The following is a 22,997-nucleotide window of genomic DNA, read 5'->3' on the forward strand; positions in this document are numbered from 1 at the left end:
TACATGAGGCCTTGGATTGGATGCCCAACACCACGCACACAACAGTTTAAAATAGTGTCGAATTCAGGGCTTACTCAGCAAGTGCCTTTACCCACTGAGTCATCTCCCCAGCCTGTACTTAGGCCCTTAGTGTCTCACCAAATGTCTCATGTATTTCAGCATGGTTTCGAGTCTTTTGTCCAATTCAGTCCTAAGTATTTTGAGACATGTGGCTCAGGGTGACCTCAAACCGAATACATAACTGAGGATGACCTTAACCCTGTGGTCCTTCTGCCTCTGTCTCTTCAAGTGCTGGGATTAGAGGTTTGCAGTAGCACTGGCTCCTGCCTGGTTAACTCAGAGCTAGAAGAGACCAAACACGGGGCTTTGTGAATGCCAACTACATCTGGTCCAGAAGTGAGGTTCTGATTATACCTCTATTTTAATGTGACCTGTGAGTGAGTTTGATCCACTGATAATGGCACAATGTCTGAGAAAGTTTCTCTGCTATAAAATTACTTTTTTCCTTGGTAATTAACGAGAGCTTTACTTTGAGACCCAGGTATATCCAGTTTCTCAACACATTTCTACACACTTGGTTTAGTATTTAGATTTTTTTGTGGCTTCTAAGATTATTACTATGATGATTACTAAAGGTGCAATCTTTTCAAATAAAAAATTATACACATGCATGTACATATGTGTGTATGTGTGTACGCTATGTTCATGCAGGCTTACAGAAGCCAAAAGTAGGCATTTGAATCCTGAAAACAGAATTACGACTGGTTGTGAGCCACCATGTGGATGCTGGGAATGGAACCCAGGTCTTCTGTGAGAGCAAGCAGTGCCCTTAAACACTGAACCATCTGTCCAGCCCTCTAAACACTACCTTTGAATTCTGCGTTCTTCGTTAGGTTAGAGGGGAGGAAGTTTCATCTCCTTCAGTTGATTACTGTTAGAGTGACTCAGAGATCCTGTGACATCTGTGGTTATGACTGTTTGCTGATGTTTGGATGGGTCCAGGTTGGCATCCCTCAGCATGGCTCCCGTGTCTGCACACAATTCCATCACCTTTTACGTAAGCACTACACTCTGGGGCACAACCAGGTGTCTCAGGTTGTATCTCCCAACCCCAGTTGGGATCAATCTTTTTCAAGGGACAACGATTCTTTTTAATGAAGTACACTGTTGAGAAATCAATGCCCTGTGTGATTGACAATGCTGGGATGCTATGATTCCTCAGCCCTCAGTAAACGGAATTAGAGGGGGAAATATAGATTGCATATAATATATATTTCATGGTACATCACATCGGCACTTCCAATTCATTCTGCTTAAAGAAAAAAAAATCTACTTATCTCCCAGTGGAGACCTTTGGCAGGAAGAAATCTTACTTATTTTATCCTTTGGATATTTATTTGGTCAAATTCCCATCCTGTGCAACCAGTCTCTTGATGCTGTTACTGCTGTCCCTACCTCTGCCATAGATGCCTTTCTCTATCCATAGAGGTACATTACCCTTACAACTTCCATGAGCCAGAGTTAACTCCATAGATATTTAGAGATGTCGTAGTCCTTCGCAGTCTCTGAGACCCCCAAAAGTGAGTTGCTGTTGCTGCTCTTCTTACTGGGTTCCTAAATCCCTGGATTCCTAATACTCTCTCTCTCTCTCTCTCTCTCTCTCTCTCTCTCTCTCTCTCTCTCTCTCTGTGTGTGTGTGTGTGTGTGTGTGTGTGTGTGTGTGTGTAAACACTCTACTGAGGGACTATAACCCAGACCTGACAGCTTTAGGACTGAATTATTCAGGAGGGACAAAGGTAGGAGGGCAAGTAAGAAAGGTATGTTTGGAATTATTCTTTAGTCAAATATTAAAAAGCCATGGCTTTTTAACCACTCCGTGGTTAAAAGAGCATGCTCTTGGGGTTGGGGATTTAGCTCAGTGGTAGAGTGCTTGCCTAGCAAGCACAAGGCCCTGGGTTCGGTCCTCAGCTCCGGGAAAAAAAAAAGAGCATGCTCTTCCAGAGAATCTGGGTTCAGTTCCCATCACCCTCGTTGGGGCTCACATTTCTAACTCCAGTTCTAGAGGACACCCTCTTCTAGCTTCCTTAGACACTGCATGAACACAGTGCAAGGCAAAACGCTCATACACATAAAATAAAAATAAGTAAATAGGGGGCTGGGGATTTAGCTCAGTGGTAGAGCGCTTACCTAGGAAGCGCAAGGCCCTGGGTTCGGTCCCCAGCTCCGAAAAAAAGAACCAAAAAAAAAAAAAAAAAAAAGTAAATAAATTTAAAAAAAGAATTAAAAATCCAAGCATGTTGGTGTGAGCCCCCAATTTCAGTATTTGTGATGCCAAGACAGGAGGATCATGAGTTTGCGGTCCTAGGCTACACAGTGAGTTCATAGCCAGCCTTAAGCTCTGCAGGAAGACCTTGACTCAAAACAAAACAAGAAAAGCATGATTTTTCTTTCTTCTTTTGAGAACTATCCATTCAGTTCATTTGCCTTAAACACACACTTTTTCATTGTGATTGCCATATGGCCAACCTACGTCCATGATGAAAGTTTTAGTATCTTGCCTACCACATTTGAAGCCATTCACTGCACAAATTTGATAGAGAATGGTCAGACAAAAACTGGCCCTTCGGGGTTGGGGATTTAGCTCAGTGGTAGAGCGCTTGCCTAGGAAGCGCAAGGCCCTGGGTTCAGTCCCCAGCTCCGAAAAAAAGAACCAAAAAAAAAAAAAAAAAAAAACAAAAAAACAAAAAAAAAAAAAACTGGCTCTTCGTGAAGCCTACACTGAGAGTGAAGTGGTGTGATGTGACCAAGTTCATATGAGTGTTTATGTTGGGATTACAGACATATACCATTATGCCCGATAAAACGCAAACTCTTTGCAATTTCCAGTAAAACGGAATTATTTTTGAATACAGAAACATAAATCTTTTTTTTTTAAAATGGGTACGCACGTGTAATTACTGCACTTGAGAGACCAGAGCCCAACTTGGGGTACCTAGTGAGATGTCACAAACAAACAAACAAAACTATCATTACTTAATGATAGGAAGATTGGTCTTAAGAATTAACAAAAGACATTAATAAAGGTTTTGCCAAATTTAAAAAGAAGAAACAGAGCTGATAATTATATAAAAGAGTCATAGAATAGATAAAATTTAAAATATTGACAGACTAAAGAAGTGCTGGAAAGGATGTGGGGCAGCTACGATGCTCACATACCCTTGGTAGGAGTTCAAAGTGATATACCTATTTTGGAAAATAGTTTTTGGAAATCTCTTATAAAAGTCCACCCATACTTATTACCACATAAGCCAGAGATCTGACAGAAATATAAATACAGCCACACAAATACTTATAGCAGCTGTTTTGTAATACTCTGAATTATAGCCCACACGAGCCTACATCAATTGATGACCAGATAAAGAAGTTACAGTACAGTACCGTTCAACGAGATCACATTTGCAATAAGGGCCAATGCACACAGAAAACATGGATGCCTTTCCACGCACGACTCAAAAGCCTTTCAGAACATTCTGGAGAAAGCAAACTTCATGGATAGAAATCAGGCGGTTGGAAGCTGTGGTGAAACTACTGCAAAGGCTTCAAAGGAACTTGTTGGAATAAAAATGTCTAAATCATACAGTTATAGAAGGTAACATGACTGTGTCTGTGTGTGTCTGCCTCTTCAGCTCTGGGGTTACAGCAGTGAACTACTACCCATCTGGCTTTTTAGAGGGGTACGGGAGATCCAAATGTAAGTTCCTTTTGCTTATGCTGCAAGCATTTTCTCAAATGAGCCACCTCCCCAGCCCTGTCATAGTTCATTTTATTCTAAATAATGTAGTCTTGCTATAAGTGATGGCTGTCCTAGGGCGGAGGCACAGACCAAAGCATGGAAGCCAGGAGAGGGGCTATGACAGTCCCCTGTGAGAGACTACAGTGGCGGGCAACCCAGAGGAGAGGAACTAAGAGTGCCTGCTGGGTTCACGATGGAATGAGGCAAGTCGTGGAGGAAGGAGAGACGTGAGGGAGTCTGTGAGCACAGTGTGAAGGTTGGCAGGAGACTTGGAGTTTGTGGTAATTGGGTAAGTGGGTGACAGGAGGCAGACAGAAAAGAGTCGAGAAAGAAATCACTCGGGATACCCTGATTTTATTTACCACTAAAAGGGATCTGGACTCTGTAGTCTGTTTAGTCACTGGAACTCAATGTTTTTTTTTTTTTTTTGTTTTTTTGTTTTTGTTTTTTTTTGTTTTTGTTTTTGTTTTTGTTTTTGGTAGGAGGGAAATTGATCAAGCCCATGTTTCCAAAGATAATTAGGAGCAGTAATGTGTAGTGTGGACTGAAGGGAGACATTGGAAGCAAGAAGAAACTCTGCAGAACTGATTTTCAGGAGATGGCTCTCTACGGTGAATGGAGCCAGGGCTACCACTCATTACAGATTGAACTTCACACGCTTCACAATTCATGCGCTTAAGTACTTATCCTCTGTGCTGCAAATATGATGGTGGGGGATGTGGACACAAACGCACGTGGGAATTATGCCAGAGGAAGGTACAGGTCTGCTACCACAACTGTCAGCATTATGTGTTACTGTTCCCAATGAGCACAGGATGGACAAGAGGACCCAGGAGCCCCCTTCTTTCGTTTCAGTTTATTGGAGTCCCGATCTCATGTAGTCCAGGCTGGCCTCACACTCACAATGTCTCCATGTCTGGTTTTGAACTCCTGCCCCTCCTGTCTCTCTGCTAGGACCACAGGCCTTTGACAGCAAGACCAGCTGACTTAGACTCCCCTTTGAGACTCCTTACAGAGCAGCCCTGATATCATTTTGCTCGATCGATATGTAGTTCTGGGGGAGGCCAGGGCAGTAGTGAGGTGTTCACGTTTGAGGCAGAGCGTATTGTAGTGTAGTCTGGCTTCAAACCCTCTGTGTAACCAGGCCTGGCCTGGAACCTCTGATCTCCTTGCTTCTACCTCCCAAGAGCTGGGATTGCAGCCACCGGGGCCAGTAAAAAACGCAGTTTCTTTTGCAACTGAACATGAGTACAAGAACTAAAAGGACCCTCAGAGACAGGAAGACGGAAGTCAATTTAGCTAACAAACTGTATGGAGAGGAGAGTCAGAAGGAAGGCAGCGAACAAAGCTACAGAACGTGCCAGAAGCCTCCTCAGGCCAGCTGCTCCCCCCACTGCTTCCTTAGGTAGAGGCTTTAAGTTGGGGGTTGTCTTCTTCCCAGCACCAAAGGGAAACCCGACAGAGGCCTCACCAGTCTTTCCAGGCAGGGAGTTCCCTGCCAAAGCAAACAATCCCAGTTCTCCGATTGTGCTAGGCTGGGGTAGGGGAAAACAAAGATCTCTTTCTTTTCTTCACCAGCACTATGGCTGCAGCCAAAGGCGGTGTTTACACAATCTTCCCTGGTGAAGAATTTGTTCCTTTTCTCTCTAGGTTGCAGCTGGAAAAGATTGAGTTCCTCCTTGCTGTTCCTTATTCCAGTGTCTCTGGGCAGGAAAGGTGCCCATTACTTGACCTTCCCACCCTATGTGCTGAGGAGTAAACTCCAGGGATTTGACAGGGGAGTCTGACAGCCTATCAGGCTGGGAAGGGGAGGAGAGCCCAGAAGCCCAGTTTCTGTCCCAGCTTCCAATTCTCTTCATCCTCTTCCACTCCCTACATTTCTCAGGTACATGTCCACAAGAGTCAAATGATCAAATCCCAGAGCAAAATTTGGATTATGAAAAGGTGGTAGCAGGTTAGTAGGTAAAGTGCTTTCTAGAACTTTCCTTCATCTTCACTAGCTAGATCTAGCAGGGCAAGCTTCTCTCCCACATCCCCTAAACAAAAGCAAGATGGGAAAAGAAGAGTGGTCTAATTTTAGTGCTGGCAGAGAGTCCTAGTGTTAAGTTACTCTCGGTAAACTGGTAACTAAGAAACAGCAGAGACAGGGAGAGCATTTACAGGTCTAGCTTTCCAACAAGTCATTTTTAAAACCTAATTTTGTGCTGTGTCTGCAGCTCCATGGTAGGACATATGCTTAGCGTGGTGGTGCCTTGAGTTCAACCTCCAGAACCAAAGATTAAAGCAAAGCAAAAAACAGAGCAGATGAAAAGTCATACTAATTCCATTTATTCTGTGGCGTCTCAGGGAGGCAGATGCAACCTCATTTCACCAGGGAAGGAGCACACGGAACAGGACGATGACAAAAGCTCAGGGAGTAACTTGAGCCCCGGATTCTGGAACTCTCAATCCAGATTCCACAGGGTCGAACTGTTTTCTGAAAGCAGCATTGAGCCTTTTATGGCTTTTGTGGTTCTAGGGATTGAACCCGGGGGGGCCTGGTTCATGCTATATAAGCATTCCGCCACTAGAGAACATCTCCAGCCCTTGAGTCTTCTGTACTGAGTAAACTTTCCCTGCTGTAAAGTTTTCCCTACCTCAAATCCCTAATGACTGTTGCCCTGTTGCTAAGGGAGCTGGGGCTAGCTGTTTGTTACTCTGCTGCTATGTTTTGGAAACTCGAAGTTACTGCTTCAGGTGTTTGGGAGATGCGGATGGAGAAACCATAGGAGTGTAGAGGGGCCACAAGTCTGTTTAACTCAGAAACCATTCCTTCACGTTATACAAACACCTCACTCCAGCCAACTTCCCCACACCCGCCTCAGCAAGATGTGCGGAGAGAGTCTTTCTGTAAAAGCAGCTTTGCAGTTCCTGGAAGGCCATAATCCACAACGGTTAAAAATATCTATCACGGGCAGAGCTGTGCCAGCTAAAGTAAGCGTGCCCAGAGCCCCCAGAAAATGACCAGTGTGGTAAAACAGACACAGGAGCGGGGAAATGTACCTGTTTTCAAGATAGCCATGGGGATGGTAATCTTTAAAAAATCTTCACTGAGAGACCTTAGAAATTGTCCAGATTTCTTTTTCTTGTTCCCAATGACATCCTGCAGTTGTATAATGCAAGGACAGGCATGTGCCACCATGCCTGGACAAGTGTTGATTCTTAAACACCAAAGAAGAAGGTACCTACTTTATGCAAACTGAAAGGCTCTGAAGCATGCCCTTCTGAGTTAAGTGCCTTTCCTATTTAGATTTCTTGAGCTACATTAGATCTAGTGAAGTTAGGAGGCAACTTTCTGTCTGGGCTGGGCCTTTTTTTTCTGGAGATTCTGAGAAAAAGGAATTTGATTTACCTGTTGAGAGAGTCTTTTCTTGCAGTTGCAAGATGCTCTGACCAATAGTTAGAGGTTATTATCAGCAGAGAGACTGCTTTCTATCTTTGCAAATGGTCCTCTCTAGCTACAAAGCAAACATTTGTCCATTAGATCACTTCCTCAAATCTGATTTCCTCTAACGCTGACAGTGTGGGAAAGCTCTGAGCTATTAATGTGACTGGATGTGGCCCATGCGGCCTCCCACTACCTAAGCAGGGGAGTGGGGTCAAACGTACAGATTCTGGGGACTACAACAGGGCCTATTTAAAGATTTATTTTGAGGTATGGGGAATGAAACAAGAGGCTCTGTACACATATACTAGGCAAATATTCTTCTACCTTAAAGCTATGCCATCAGGTCTTTTATCTTCTGCTTTGTTTTTTTAAAGATTTATTTTATGTATATGAGTACCCTGACTTCATGCACACCAGATGAGGGCAACAGATTCCATTACAGATGGTTGTGAGGCTTGCTGGGATTTGAACTCAGAACCTCTGGAAGAGCAGCCCCCTTACCCACTGAGCCATCTCTCCAGCCCCCTCTTCTGTTCTTGAAGCAGGGTCATATTATGCACCCTAGACAGACCTCAAACTCAAGATTCTTCTGCCTCAGCCTTCCAGTGTATGCTACCATGTTTGGCTTAGATCTTTGTAAAGGTTCATTTAGAAGAATTTTGCTTAAGGCTGGCGAGATGACTCAGCGGTTAACAGAGTACCTTTGATCCACAGAATCCATGTAAAACAGCTGGATTCAGGAAGATGGCTCAGGGATAAAAGACACATTCTGCCAAACTTGATGACCTAAATTCCATTCCTGGGCCTCAAATGTTAGAAGGAGAGAACTGACTCCTTGCAGTTGCCCTCTGACGTCCACATCAGGACTATGGCGCACCCCCCACCCCCCCCAAGAGAAATAGTGTAGTAGTAACATGTATCTGTAATTTGCAGCTCTTTCCGAAGTCTGGAAACTTCAGGGCCAGCTAGCCTGGAGTACTCCAGAGCCACAGAAACAAAAGAAGAAAACGAGTCCACGTGCATGCCACAACAGCACCGAGTGAACAAGACTCACAGAACAAGACATGTGAAAATCCCTGCCTATCAAAGCAGTTAATCAAAAGATGGGAAAAAATGATTCCTGTAGGGAAAAGGAACAGGAAAAAAGCAGCTCTGACTGACTTAGAGTATGAGGTAAGGCCAAGAAAGTACTTCTGCCTTGGGACTAGTATTCTATAAACTGCCTTTGTCATTTCTAAAGTGGACACTTGGTCACAATATACTAGTACCCAGTGTCTTGAAGTAAATGTTCAAAAAAAATTAAGGCTTTTTTTTTTTAGACAGGGTTTCTTTGTGTAGCCCTAGCTGTGCTGGAACTTGCTCTGTAGACGAGGCTTGAACTCAGAGATCTGCCTGGTTCTTGCCACCACTACCGGAAAAATTTGAGGAAAATAAGGAAAAAAATAAGGAAACTTTGAGGGCTACCTGGGGACTAACAGATCTTCTCAGGCTTTAGTTTTTCCTTACCACCTGGTGGGAATACCAGGTTGAACAGTGGTGTGTGCTCAGAGCAGATTGGGGAAAGGCAAGGTGTTTTGAGATATGGCTCAAACTAGGACTATAGTGATATTTCCCAATTGCTACTGTTCTTCCCTCTTGGAGAATTAAGTAGAACGTTCCTTTCTCCCAGCTCCCTGATCCAAGGTCACACACAGCTGCCCTAGCTTCCTAGATACCAACTCAAGCTAGATCACAAGTGTTACTGGTTGGCAGTTTGCTTGTGGTGACGCCCTTGAGATAGCCATCCTGGGAGAGGAGCTGGGGTCGGGCTCTCCCTCACTACTATGCAGCATTTGAATGAGTTTGTTTTTGAGACAGGGTTTCTCTGCATAGCCCTGACTGTCCTGGAACTCACTCTGTAGACCAGGTTGGCCTCGAACTCAGGAATATATCAGCCTCTGCCTCCCAGGTGCTGGGATTAAAGGTGTGCATCACCATGTCCAGCTTAATATTTAGATGATTTTCAAAGGGCATCGTTTACTTCTTCTGAGCCCTTAAGAACAGGAAAGCAGGTCCCTGCCTGCAGCATCTCTGGGTTCATTTCTAAGCACCTTTCCTGTCAGATTACAGAATTCCCTTCCTCACAAAGGAGAGCAGCCTACAAAATGGCCCAAATAGAAAGTGAAGCCCGTGAAGAATGAGAAAACAAATTAAAATCAACATATTAAATTCTGACAACACCATCCTTTTTGAATACTCAAGTATTTATTATACCTTGTTGCATAATTCCTGTGATGAGAAGCACTACTTCAGTTTACAGATGGGAAAAACAGAAGTCCTGGAAAGTTACTGGTTAGAGCTGGTTAGTGTTACAAGAGAAATCAGTTCTTAAGACTTCTTGATTTCAAATCATGGGCTATTTTAAAAATCAGGCCAAGCAGAAACCAAGGATATGAAAGTTGGACAGATCTTCAGGAAATCTGCTCTTAAATCCATTACTATAAATAAAACACACCTTGGTGTGTTTGGTGGCAACTTGGGTTCCGACTCTTGGGGCCTCAGCTGAGAGGAGTCAGTTGTCTTGACTACTGAATAAATCTGCAAGTGTCTACAGAACCATCTCATTAACACCTAAGAACAAAAACATGTGGGCCAGAGCTTTGCACTCTCCAAAAGCCTCACTCAGCTCAATTCAGTTCCAGGATCAAGAAGGGAAATAAAATAGGGCAGAAGAGCCTCTCACCATGGTTCAAATTCAAGTGACCAAACTGAAGGGAGGGCTACTGCTTACTTCTAAGTATGTATGTACTTCGTACTAACTTTTGGCTGGAGACAAAAGTCAGCCCCATCGTCCAGAAGAGTTAACTGCAGACAGTGTATAACTCTAGAACCAAACCTTTTATTCCCCTCAACCCTTTAAGCACAGTATCAAAGTCAAGGATGATGGGAATGGATCTGCTGGTGGCTTTTTTGTGTAACTTGTGTGTGCTTACATGTGGAGGCCAGAAGACCACATCCATGATTGTCCATCTTAGTTTCCAATGCAGGTCTCAGGTGTGAGACAGTCTCATGTAGCCCAGGCTAACCTCAAACTCCTCAAGTAGCTGAAAATGGCCTTAAGTTTGATTTTTCTACCTCAGCTGATATGATAGGTCTTTGATATCATGCCTGGCTTTCTGCTTGCAGACCTCAACAAGACTGAAAAGTAAAACATTATGGTCACCTAGATTACCATTCCTATTAAAAATAATTACTTATGTGTTGCATGTGCACACATGTAAACGTCCCTATATACCGGAATCCACAATTTACCATAGGAGTATTATAAAGGGGATATAATGTGTTCTATAGCCCTTTACATGCGTTCGTGCTCATCTGACTGAGGATAGATGGATAATAGTTAACAGTTTTATAGAGAAGGGAGCATTTAAGACAAGTCTTTCATGACAAAGCAACTCTGAAGGGGAAATTGAGCAAAGATTCAAAACCCAGAGATGAGCAGAGCAAGGACAGGGTTGGAAAACAAGGGAAGGCCAGGAAGGCATTTTAAAGTACGTTCTGGATAGTGTATGGGGTCAAAAGACAATGTGTGTGCTACTACACATCTGCAGTCCTCAGTACTTGAGACCTGAGGCTAGCAATACTTAAGGATGGTAGCTCACATCTGTAGTCCCAGCACTCAGAAGACAGAGATAAGAGGACTATTTTGAGTTTTGATCTACAGAGTTTCCAGCCAATGAGGTATGTGACATGTGAATTTTGAATGACAAAATCGATCCTGTTCTTTTTTTTTTTTTTTGGTCTTTTTTTCGGAGCTGGGGACCGAACCCAGGGCCTTGCGCTTCCTAGGTAAGCGCTCTACCACTGAGCTAAATCCCCAGCCCCTCGATCCTGTTCTTAAGGGAAGATTTACCTGGCATTCAGTAGAAGTTAATGTTGGAAGAAACTAGAAGCAGGCTGACTGGAGGCACACGAAGTTGACCAGGTGAGTGACAAAGAGGGCCTGGGGCAGAATCGTATCAGTGCAGATAACAAAACCCTTTTAGTAACCATTTTAAGCACCAACCCCTATCTTCCAATGCAAGTAGCAGATCATACCAGGTAAAAATTATCGAAAAGGACAGCTATTTTTAATAGAACTTTCCTGAAACAAAGAATTAAAGAATAAGTCCAAGGCTCAGCAGGTAAGCACACTGGCTGCTCTTCCAGAGCTCCCAAGTTCAACTCCCAGCAACCACATGGTGGTTCACAACAGTCCAAAACTGTGGTCCTATGGAATCTTGTGTCTTCTGGTGTGCAGATGTACATGCAGACAAAACACCCATATACATAAAATACATTGCAAAAAAAAACTTAAAGAAAAAAAAAAAGACTGAGCCCAGCCAGATTCCTGCAGAATTTAGAACCATCACCACGCTGGCCTTGTACTCTGACCACGGCACTCTGCCAACTGTGGAGAAGAAATATACACAAGAGACTCAAGAAACATCTTATTAATACAGTATTTATTTGTCTTCTCTCTGTCAAACCCTGAGCCAAGCACTTTCCCCAGACTTCTTGGGGAGGCACAGGAAAAGGAACACACAGGGCAGACGAGACACGGAAGAACCATGGGAGGTGGACGTGGAGACAGCTGCTTCACATGGCGAAGAGGATGAGGAAGGCCACCATTAGGCAAAAGAGCCCCATGGCCTCAGAGAGGGCAAAGCCCAGAATCGCATAGGAGAAGAGTTGCTGCTTCAGAGAGGGGTTCCTGGAAAAGAGAAGACTGAATTTCTAGTCCACACAAGGAAAAGGCCAAACATCTAAGGTGAACTCCCAGAAAATCCTCTTCAAGCTTCTACAGGAAGTGAACAAGGGGGAGGCAGACAATCTAAGAGGCTGTTAAACAGCCTGTGTGCAAACACTGCCCTCCCCAGTGGGCTCTCCTACCACAGTAACTTACAACTATGGTCTGGATACATAACATTCAGGGCCAGAACAGAATGGAGAATACTCAAAATGGCTTTTTCTCAAGCAGCAGAACCCTAACAGGACACGGACTGTGCTTACACCCAGTGTATACCAGGGCGCTATGGGCATAACACTGTTCCAGAAAGCAGGAGAAGCCAAGGGCTGACTTTCTTTGGTCATCTGAAAATAGTCAAGATTTTTTTTTAATGGTTTTGGTTTTTGATACAGGGTTTCTCTGTGTAGCCCTGGCTGCCCTGAAATTCCATCGGTAGATCGAATGCCACAATTAAAGGTGTGTGCCACCACAGCTTTGATTTGGGGCTTTAAGATGCTGAATGGTATTTATGATATGATATATTCATAATATGAATCCAAACAGGACAACTATGTGCTAACTGTAAGCAATAGATAACTTTCATCTTCCTTACCCTGGTATCTACAGACGTCTTATGGGTAAAGTAAATCAGCACAACTCTTAGCAGAATTGTAGAAGGAAGCAGGTTTTCTGTTTAATGCAAATTCTGAAAAAAATAACCCCATTTCCCCAGACAGCAAGGTAACTTGCTGGCCTCTAGAGGATTAATTTAGTTCTTCAGTGACTTGTCCAGAGGTGGTAGAGACTAAATAGTCCCAGGTGCCGGGGACCAGTAGGGCTAGCAGCAGAAGCAGCTGTCCCAGGAGCAAGAGGAACTCCCCGAGATGAGGAAAACAGAAGTAAGGCTATGGCACTGACTGGGCTGGAGCCCAGGGATGGCAACCTTCTCTGTAAGGGCCAGAGTGTTCACTTGAGGCTTGGGGACCACAGTCTACTGTCCTAACATTTATTCTAGAGCATAAACATAACTGTGCACATGGTGAAGCGCACCGATACACATCGAGCCAGCACCTTAGACTCTGATGCTTCTTTGTAAGAACATGCAAACTCTTCTTGATGCTTTTAAAAATACTTTCAAAGAATGTAAAAACTAGGTGGTCATTCCGGCACTGGGGAAGCAGGTGTCTAAGATAGCCAGGGCTACACAGTTTAACTCAACCACAGAAAACCAGGTTGTGTGGGGTTGGGGATTTAGCTCAGTGGTAGAGCGCTTGCCTAGCAAGCGCAAGGCCCTGGGTTCGGTCCCTAGCTCCGGAAAAAAGAAAACCAGGTTGTGGTCCAACTACAGCCTCAGACTTGGATTGCCAGTTCCTACTCTACACTGCAGTCACTCAACAGGACTTTGGCAATGTGCAAGCGCTACATCTGCACTGTTAACTAAGGTTGTCTCCGCCTCCTAAGCTCTTAGAATTGCAGGACCTCAATTTTATGTGAGACAGAGTCTCACAGATAGGTTGGCCTGAACTCACCAGGTAGCCCAGGCTAACCCAAAGCAGCAGACTGCTCTGCCTCTCTCTCACAACTGTTGGCATTATAGGTCTGTATCGTCACACCTAGTATAGTATTTATAGTAGCTTTCAAATTAAAAAAAAAAAATTAAAGGTGTGGCTATACATGTCCTTAAAGCCAACATTCAGGAGGGAGAGACAAGCAGGGCTCTGTGAGTTCCAGGCTACATAGGGCAACATAATGAGGAAACAAAAATAAATATTTGGGGCTGGGGATTTAGCTCAGTGGTAGAGCGCTTACCTAGGAAGCGCAAGGCCCTGGGTTCGGTCCCCAGCTCCGAAAAAAAGAACCAAAAAAAAAAAAAAAAATCCGTAAAAATAAATATTTATGTATTTAGGAGTGAGTGGGTGTATATGTATGTGTGCACTCACAAGTGTGTGAACACATACATGTGGAGGCACAAGTTGGTTTACTCTTATCTCAAGCAAAACCCAGAAATTTAAATAAAAAGCAACAACACTGAGCTAGTGGCCTTTGCACAGGACAGTGCCGCTCTAGTGTCCTTTGGAACACTTAACAGAGCCAACAGAGGCCCAGGTATCCTTACCTGGCATAGCCAATGATGAGACTCCCAAAAACAGTCCCAATTCCTGCTCCAGAACCGGCCACCCCAACTGTAGCAGCCCCAGCTCCAATGAACTTGGCAGCTGTGTCAATGTCCCTTGAAATGGCGCTGGTTTGGAAGCTGCGGCTAGGGATAAGCGAGGTCAGAGGCCGCCGGACTGCCAAGCAACTGAGGCCCTGTGACAAAGAGGCAGAGAGAAGGCAGGAATTTTGTTATCAATCCACTGTTTTGCTTTGGAAACATTGTACTATTTCAAATTGCTAGGCTGTCAAATCTGATGTTCCTCTCTCAATGGAAAAAATCATTTAATTCCCTGAAAACCTCCCTAAAATGCTGGAAAGATAACTTTATAATGTAGGAGGTGGAGTTCAAATGCCTCCATGACTCAGTATGGTCTAGATGTGTTAAGTCTGAGACATGAGCCCGTTCTTGAGCCCCAACACTTGAGTCAGCAGACTAGGCCTAATAATGGAAGTGGACAGAGGTCCACCAAAGCAGGAACTACCAGAGGCAGTTGCTAACAGAGAATTCACTGCCTTCCATGTCTACCTAGAGCCAAGGTCAGCCTGTGGTGATTGTCCTCAGCACTCCCCCTACTGGTCCTGGGAGGTAACCCTCTCTACCCCTCCCCACCAAACCACAGTCCCAACTCCACCTCAAGGTACCTCATCTGTGGGCATCTGTGGTCGCTTCAACTCCACTGCAGAGAGCGGACGGCTCAGCAGCTGAGAGGTGCTCCTGATCTAGAGGAATGACAAGGACAGGAGGGTCAGAAGGCTGTGGCGGTGACTGTCAGAAGCATTGCCAGTAGGACGTTCTGATGCCCTTCCATTCTTTCAGATTTAGTCAGAACTGCTTGTTTAGGAGACAGGTAGGCACCTTTAATCTAGCACTCAGGAAGCAGAGAAAGGCGGATCTCTATGTGTTCCAGGCCAGCCAGGGCTACAGAGAGAGACCCTGTCTCAAAACAATAAAATAATAACAACACTAACACTAACAACAATAATAATAAAGGGGTAGGAGAGATGCCTTAGGTTAAGAACACAGTAGAGACCGGGTTCAATTTTCAACCCCCACACGCGACTCACAATCATCCCTAACTCTAGCTACAGGAGATTCAGCTTTTCTTCTGATCTCCTTGTGTACTAGACACACATATGGGCACACACATCATATATGTAAGCAAAACACTCATACACATAAAATAATTTTCTACCGAAAAAGAATCTTTAAAAACAAAACAAATCCTAAAAGAGAAATCCTGCTATGCTGCCCAAGCTGACCTTGAGGCACCAGGCTCAGCTCCCTCTGGCTTTAGTGTCCCCAGTACCAGGACTTAACACACACAGTCCGAATTCAGGGCCATTGTTTGCTTTTCGGGTTTTGCTTTAAGGAAACAAGGTGTTCTTCCTTATAGTGGGTGCCACAGGAGGCCACCACGTCAGCGGTATTCTTTCTTTTACCCTCTTGAGAATCAGCAGAAATCTAAGCCCCAGAATTATCTGCTTCATTCAACAAGGGAGACATTTACCGGCAATAGCTGGCTCATAAGCAAGCCAAGGATTAGGGTATTCTTCCCTGAATGTATGTATCCTCTGGAAAATGGACGTGAAGAACCAAGTTCAAACCTCACCTCATCCTGACAGCCTTTTCTCTTCAACCCCAAGACAGTTCTCTAAGACACATGGTAAGATAACAGCCAGGCCTTTACAGACAGAATTAAGATGCTTACATACCTTTTCTTGACAGGATCTCACTGTAGGCCAGGCTGGTCTTAAATCTGTACCAACCAATCCTCCTGCCTCATCCTCCCAAGTTCTAGATTACAGACATGAGCTGCTGTGTCTGCCTTTTTCTTTTTTCCTTTTTTCTGTGTTAGGGACCAAACCCTGGGCTTCTGTACATGCTAGGCAAGCATTCTCCACTGGGCTGTATCTCTAACCCTTTAGTCGTAACTTTCTTTTGTGTGTATTAGTGTTTTGCCTACACATATGCATGTGCACCTTGTGGGTGCCTGGTGCTCACAATGACCAGAAGATGACACTGGATCCCCTGAAACTGGAATTACAATGGTTGTGAACTACCATGTGGATGCCAGGAACCAAACCCAACTTGTTTGCAAGAGTAACAGTGCTCTTAACTGTTAAGCTATCTCTCCAAACCCAAATGTTAACTTTCTATCAGGTATGCAATGTAAGGGCTAAGTTACTTAATAGTTTTCAGCCTATTTCTTCACCTGTCAAATGGTAACAATCTCTCAGGGTTCTGAGGAATAAATGTAACGTATACAAACTGGTAAACAGTGTCAGGCACACAGTAAGTGCTTGGTAATTGATACCTAACAACAGCATCGCCCTTAATTTATGAACAGCCTCCACCATCTTATTAAAATCTCTAACATCCTGTTGCTTCTGAGCCCAACAAGTTTCCAGAGAGTACCTGAGCTTCCTTCCGAGACTTAAATTGTCAGCATAAAGTCCTCGCTAAGCCTTATTCAAGCAAGGACCCCTAGACAATGTGTATTCTATTTAAGCTATATAACATACTATTTGCTTACTATGTCTGCCTGAGTTCGAATTCCATGAACATGTAGTGGAATTACATGATCTAGATGCAAATTAACTGGCCTCCAGAGAATATGGACCAGAGAGCCTAGCAAACATTCACCTCTGCCAGCAACCATAGCAAAAGGCCTTCTCTACCACAGAATCTCATCTACCTTCCCCTAGTCCATCGTGAAGAGCGAGGTGTAACAGGCATGTCCCACAGACTGCAAGCACCCTAGGGAAGCTATGAAGGCAGTCCAACACATTTGTACATGACAATACTAAAAGTTTTGGACATCACTGGCATTCTCTTATGTGAAGAAACAAGGTGCCCTTTAAAATCCTTCCAGAAAATGTACTCACCAGGGAGCGGGTAGAGACGAACTTGGAGCAGGCATACATTTTTCAGGGGTGAGGGGCAAAGGCAGAAGAGCTGGAAATGAGAAGCAACATTGTAAACACCTTGCTTTGCTAGTTAAACCTCATCCTTACACCCGAAGAGGAGCTCTAGGAAGCTTCATTAGCTAAGGGAGCCAAATGACAGATTTCACTACAGGTGACATCAGAATCCTGACATCAAGTGACTTTCTTATGGCCTGGACAAGTATTCTCTTGCTCCCTGCTTTAAGAACCATTGCCCATGGGGCTGGGGATTTAGCTCAGTGGTAGAGCGCTTACCTAGGAAGCGCAAGGCCCTGGGTTCGGTCCCCAGCTCCGAAAAAAAGAACCAAAAAAAAAAAAAAAAAAAAGAACCATTGCCCATTTCCACAGCTCCACCATTTGGGATTGTCAACATAATTTTCCCAGTATCCCTTGCTTCCAAGTTTTTTTCTTTTAGGTTCAATGCATCTCTTTACTGGTCTCAGTGTCTGGACCTAGAAGCAGTGTATGGTGGCTCCAACACCTATAATCCCAACACCCAGGAGGCAAGGGCAAGATTGCAGAAAGTTCTAGGCCAGCCTGAGCTACAAAATAAGACCTTGATTCAAAACAAAAAAGAACTAGTATTCATTTTTATTGGGCAGAGTCTGGGAAGTATTATGGCTGGAGCCCAAGACCTTAAGCATACTAGTCAAGACCTTAAGCATACTAGTCAAGACCTTAAGCATACTAGTCAGTCTAGTGCTGGTTGTATCTCCATCCCAATAGAATTCCTAAACTTTTGGGAGAGTTCTTTCATTGAAGTTTTCCAACTAACTTTTTAGCATCTCTTTAAAATACTGATTTCTATTTTAACAAGATACAGTCAATCAATGAGAAACCCTGGCATTAATCTAATAAGTACCAACTGTAAAATCTTACCACTCCATTAAGGGGTACTAAGTTTTGCATCCTTAAGATCCACAGGAAGAATATAAGTTAAAGGTTTAGGACAGTGTTTTCCCCAAGTGAATCGAGAAGCCCCCTTGAATCAGAATTATCTGAGAGGTGGTATATATACCAGAATTGCATGTCACTGGGCCAGCAGCATGGCTCAGAGGGTAAAACCATGTACCTGATAAACCTGATAAACCAAGTTTGACTCTTAGAGCACACAGTGGAAGAAGTACTTCCAAGAGCTGTCTTCTGATCTCTACCGGCACCATGTGTGCCTGTACATTCACACACAATAAAATAATTTAAGATTTGTATGTATGTATGTATTATGTATGTGCACCACATGCATACCTAGTGTCCAATAAGGCCAGAGTGGCACTGGACTCCCTAGAACTGGAGTTAACGGTTAAGAACCATCTCATGGGTGCTGGGAACCAAACATGGGACCTCTGGAACAGCAGCAGTTGCTTGTAACTGCTGAGCCATCTCTCCGGCCCCTAAAAACAAGATCTCTGGTGCCAATATTTTAAACAACTTTTCCAATCTTTATATTTAAGGTGTAGAATGGCGTGGTCTTGACAACACTGATAGGTTGTCAGTGGGAGAGAAAGGATTGTAACTCTGTAATCTCCCTCAGAGGGAGGGAACACTGGAGGTAGAACCTAGGACCTTAGTGTGCACTAGGTAACCTGTTCTACCACCAAGCCACACACCCCCACCCCACTTTTTCTCTCTGAAGTTTGAATATTCCACAAACTAAGACACTCAAAGTGTAGGCCTGTTAAATACACTTCCCTTACATACACTGGGCTCAACCCGCCCACGGGTAGATCCGCTACTTGTAAGTCCCGAATTTTTACTTTTATACCAATGTTTGTCTTCAGGCCTCATTCTGTCTAAAACTTTACTTTTTGCTGGATATGCTATAATCTCAGCACTTGGAAGGCAGAATTCCAGGCCACACAGTATGACCCTGTTACCAACAAAATCCTGCCTTTTGTCTTTGCGAAACCTAAACCCAAACTTGCTGCCCAGCTACTCAGGTTCAATTGTGCCTGCCACACCCCTAGTGCTGGGTACCTATGGAAACAGGTGGTTACCTGAAGCTGACTGGCTTTCATTCTGAGTGGATGAGCTTCAGGTCAGTAAGGCATCCCATCTCAAAAAGTGAAGGTGAAGTGGAAATGCCCCTCCACATTAACTTCTCAGCACCCACGCATGCATGCTTTCAGACACATGATTAGAGGGAGGTCTGAAGTTAGGCATGGTGGTACATGCATGTAGTCCTAGCACTCGGGAGGCTGATGCAGAAGGATCACAAGTTTGGGGTAAACAAGGGTTATTTATAGAGTTGGCCTTCAAGGGGCCAAAATAGACGTTTTTCCAAAAACAAGTTTTAAGGTTATATCTTTTAATTCCTAAGTGGTCATCTCTCCATTTTATTCCGTTCCTTAAACCTTCCCTCTGGCTGGCAGGTATACATTTTAAAACTTGAACTGCTCCCACCCTCCGGGCTTGCTGCCTATCAGAACCCTCCATTTCTAGCCCGCCATTTAAAATTTTATTTCCAACTTCATTAGCATGTCAGGGCTTTCATTAAAGGCAGGCACTCACTACAACCACAGTTTCTAAAGCAACAGGTCCCACTTCTGCCCTGGTTTCAAGCCACCGGTGCACAGGCAGCTAGCCTGTTCTGTTACCCTACGCCACATTCAGTTTATTTCGAACTGCAGGATGCTGACTAGGGGAGATGGTGGCTTGACTGCTCTGAGCGCCAGAGGCCCTGCGGTTCAAAGTCTGCAAGGTACAAAAACTAAAGTCTACTTTGATTCAGGCTGACAGGAGGAAACAAAGACAGGAGGGGGTAATCTGGGGTTATAACAATGGTGAAAGGCGTGAGGGTGAGCAAACAGCATTATCCTTAAAGCCTTGGTTCGCGTCCCGAGAGAACACGCATGCCAGCATTTGGCTTTCGCCGGCCGCAGAACCCCCAACCCCCGTGAGACACCCAAGATGGCGCCAGGCCCGCGCGGTTAGAGGTCATAGACACGAGGAAGGGGCAGCTCTCCGCGCGGGGATGCCAGCAGCCGCGAGGGTGCGAGGCCCCGGGTGGGAGCTAGCAAGGTCAGGGCGGCCACGCGTCCTCGCAAGGGGTACTGCTGCGCGCGCCTGCGCGGCACGAAGAGGACGCGAGGCCTCAAGGCCTTACCTGCTCCCAGGGTAGAGAAGACAGAGAGGGGGTGGGGGCACGGGAAGCCCAGGAGAAGGCTCTGCGCATGCGCGACTAGAGCCAACGAGTCGCTTTCCCGCGGATAGAGTGAACGCAAGCTAAAGGATCGGCCCGGGCGCTACAGCTCCCCCTGCCAGGTTGGTGGTGTCTCGGGAAACAAGTACGCCATCTGGTGTCCAACAGGAGAAGCTACAAAAGGAGCCCACCGTGTGCGGAAGAGCCGCCAACTCTGCACAGAAGGCCGACCCGCAACGTGGTGGGAAGTGTGGACTGTTTGGCATTTGGAGTCTTGGACTCGAGTCCACTTCCCGAGCATGCGCAAAGGAAAAAAAAAAAAAAAACAACCCAGCCTCGTCAGAAATTGTTTATACCATACAGTGAGGGTTGGGGTTCTGTGTTTAAAATGTAGCATGGGGAAATAAAATCACAGACCACTTTGGCTTCTTGTCACCCTAAGGACCCTGGCAACATTGGGTGGTACAGAAGAGAACTGTCCCAATGGGCTAATAGCAAAATGTCACGGCTATTTCGGCTTTAACTTATTTCTTGTTTTCCCTATCTCGCTGATGAGCAGAGCATGAAAAAAAACAAAACAAAACAAACAAACAAACAAAAAAAAACCCCAACATCTGCGAGTCAGAAACTTGAGGGTAAACAAGGCCTGTATCTCCCTTTTGTGAGTCCTGGGATCAATTAGGAATAACCACACTTATTGCCTGTAGTAGGGGTGCAAGGTCACCCCAGGCGACCAGTTTACCTCTGTCAGACTTGCTGGGGAAAGGGGGGTGCAAGCTGGAATGTGCAGCCGCCCGCGAGGGGCTCTCCCCAAGCCCCTGCTTTGCTTCAGTGCCCTTTCGCCCGCCCCTCCCCCGGTGGCGGTGGGCGGGGGCTTCCCGGCACGAGTCCCGGAGCAGGCCTTTGTGTGCACGCAGGACCAGATGAGCCCAGACGACCGCTGCAAGGCAGACCCAGCCCCGCAGCCCGGCTGTCCGGTTAGGGTGCTTAGACGCAGCGCGAGAAAGACGGGAAGAGCTCACCAAACCCCCATAAAAAAATAAAAAGAAAGCCGGGGCTGTAAATAAAGGCAAATCCGCCACCCTCTGAGGGGCCGTTTGTCCTCCCCTCCTTGGCCCCGTCCTTCCCGCCACCCCCTCCCGGCCCCCGGCCCCGCGGCGCCCCGGCCCCGAGCTCCTCCATTTAATCGGATTTGGGAGAAGGGGAGGATAAATCACGGCAGCAGCTTTACGGTCCCGGAGGAGAGGCGAGCCGCAGCCAGGCACACCCCGGCCGGCGATAAAAACCGCCGCTGAAAGCCCACGGAGCAATTTCCCGGGACCCCGAGCGACGCCATTACAGGAATGTAATTTTGCCCGGATGAGGCCCCGAGTTTAATTATCCTCGCGGAGGAATTTCAATGCGGCCAATCCATCTTGCAGGCGGGCGGCAGAGGGATTTATATGGGCCCGTTATTTCACACCGATCCTCCATCTGCATTTTTATGGCCCTGAGCTCCTGAAAGGGAGGGAAAGTGTGGGGGGGAAAATGGAAGAAGAGGGTGGGGGGGGACTCCCCGCCTTTCCTAAACCTTGGGTTTCAGCCGGATTAGGATTCTCGCAGGTTCTCCTGAGGTCCCCAAACCTCCCTCCAGGGCCAGTTGTTGACCCGGGCAAGGGCGGGTCCAGGGATCTTTAGGAAGCAACAGGTATTTTCCAAGTACTAAGCAGTGTGAGTTGCTGTGTGAGAAAAGGCAAATCCGACACCCTCTGAAGGGCTCAGTCTAGCAAGGGCTTAGGGGTTGAGCCCTTGAGGTTCCCCGAACACCCGGCCCCGCTAAGACCTGAATTCCTCTTAGCTCTTAGCTCCATACTCTTAAGAGGCAAAATCTATAGTTCTTAGGCGCCGCCACCGCCAAATGGTGTTGCAGCTGCTGGTTGTGACAATTTAGAGAATCTCGTATATCGCTAACAAAATCCCGGAGGAGGATGAAATCAGAGAAAGGGCCTGTGAGGACCTAACCCTGGCTCCTCCTAAAAATTACTGCAGTCTCATAATCCCCTACCGCGAGTGGTAGGATTCAGATTAGACAAACCTGGGTTCCCAAATCCTGCGTGACCTTGGGCAAGTTATTTAACCCTTTTAAACCATTTTCCCCCTCTCCTTTTAAAATCGGGTGTAATAACAGCACTTACCCTGCAGCCTATATTGAGATAATAACGTATATGAAGCTTTTAGCGAAGGGCTTGGTACTCAGTAAAAGTTCAATAATCATTATCGTTAGTATTACAGTTAGGATTATTGCAATTCAATTTTGTCATGCTCCCGTGAGACTGACTGTTTATTGTAAGGGTCCTTGCTCAGTTATCTCCTGAAAGAGATTCAAATGTTACAAAACTTTTTTCCATCACATAAATCATGCAAAACCAGTTAGTTGACATATTGATGGGTAATCCACGAAGCTGAAAATCCTGAGGGCCTCGGCAACAAGGCTTGAAGCAGGAAATTAGATAAGAGAGTAGGCACATGCCAAAAAGCGAATTTAGGCATGTGAGGGAATGGTCCAGGAATCTTCTTAACCCTGGGCTTGGGAAGGGTCCTTCTCTCAACACAGCTAGGGAACCTGCGGTCCAGGAAGGAAAGGGTGTGGAGCGAGAACCGTCTCTTCCAATCAGTCGCGGTCTCTTCCCGACCAGGCCATGTAACAAGGTTGGCCTGATTGGCCAGTTTTCCTAATGACTTCTAGTGGCAGATTCTAACTGGTTAGCAACCTCCCTGCAGAAGAGTGACGGTGAAATGAGATTGATCA

General features: G+C 45.5%; 1 protein-coding gene and 1 long non-coding RNA gene across 3 annotated transcripts; one reads left to right on the plus strand and one right to left on the minus strand.

The window, feature by feature from the left end:
* Nucleotides 1–11,687: 11,687 nt before the first annotated feature.
* Nucleotides 11,688–20,201, minus strand: Atp5mc2 (ATP synthase membrane subunit c locus 2). Of its 2 annotated transcripts, none has more exons than XM_087555624.1 (5): nt 19,065–20,201; nt 17,011–17,080; nt 14,767–14,844; nt 14,084–14,277; nt 11,688–11,952 (listed from the first exon to the last, which is right to left on the minus strand). In XM_087555624.1, exons 2-5 carry the CDS (start codon nt 17,047–17,049, stop codon nt 11,838–11,840), a joined length of 426 nt encoding a protein of 141 aa, XP_087411750.1. In that variant the 5' UTR covers nt 17,050–17,080; nt 19,065–20,201; the 3' UTR covers nt 11,688–11,837.
* On the plus strand, nt 19,684–20,631 carry LOC120093744 (uncharacterized). The gene is made up of 2 exons (XR_015626065.1): nt 19,684–19,768; nt 20,281–20,631. It is a non-coding gene; the product is annotated as an uncharacterized LOC120093744 (long non-coding RNA).
* The last annotated feature ends 2,366 nt before the right edge of the window (nt 20,632–22,997 follow it).

This window comes from Rattus norvegicus, chromosome 7, assembly GCF_021556685.1.
Source record: "Rattus norvegicus strain SHRSP/BbbUtx chromosome 7, alternate assembly SHRSP_T2T, whole genome shotgun sequence".
Lineage (NCBI taxonomy): Eukaryota > Metazoa > Chordata > Mammalia > Rodentia > Muridae > Rattus > Rattus norvegicus.

Coding starts and splice junctions, on each gene's coding strand:
- Atp5mc2 (XM_087555624.1), bottom strand. CDS start 17,049: ATGTATGCCTGCTCCAAGTTCGTCTCTACCCGCTCCCTG. Junction 14,845..17,010: donor TCGTCTCTACCCGCTCCCTG/GTGAGTACATTT, acceptor TCATTCCTCTAG/ATCAGGAGCACCTCTCAGCT. Junction 14,278..14,766: donor CACAGATGCCCACAGATGAG/GTACCTTGAGGT, acceptor TCTTTGTCACAG/GGCCTCAGTTGCTTGGCAGT.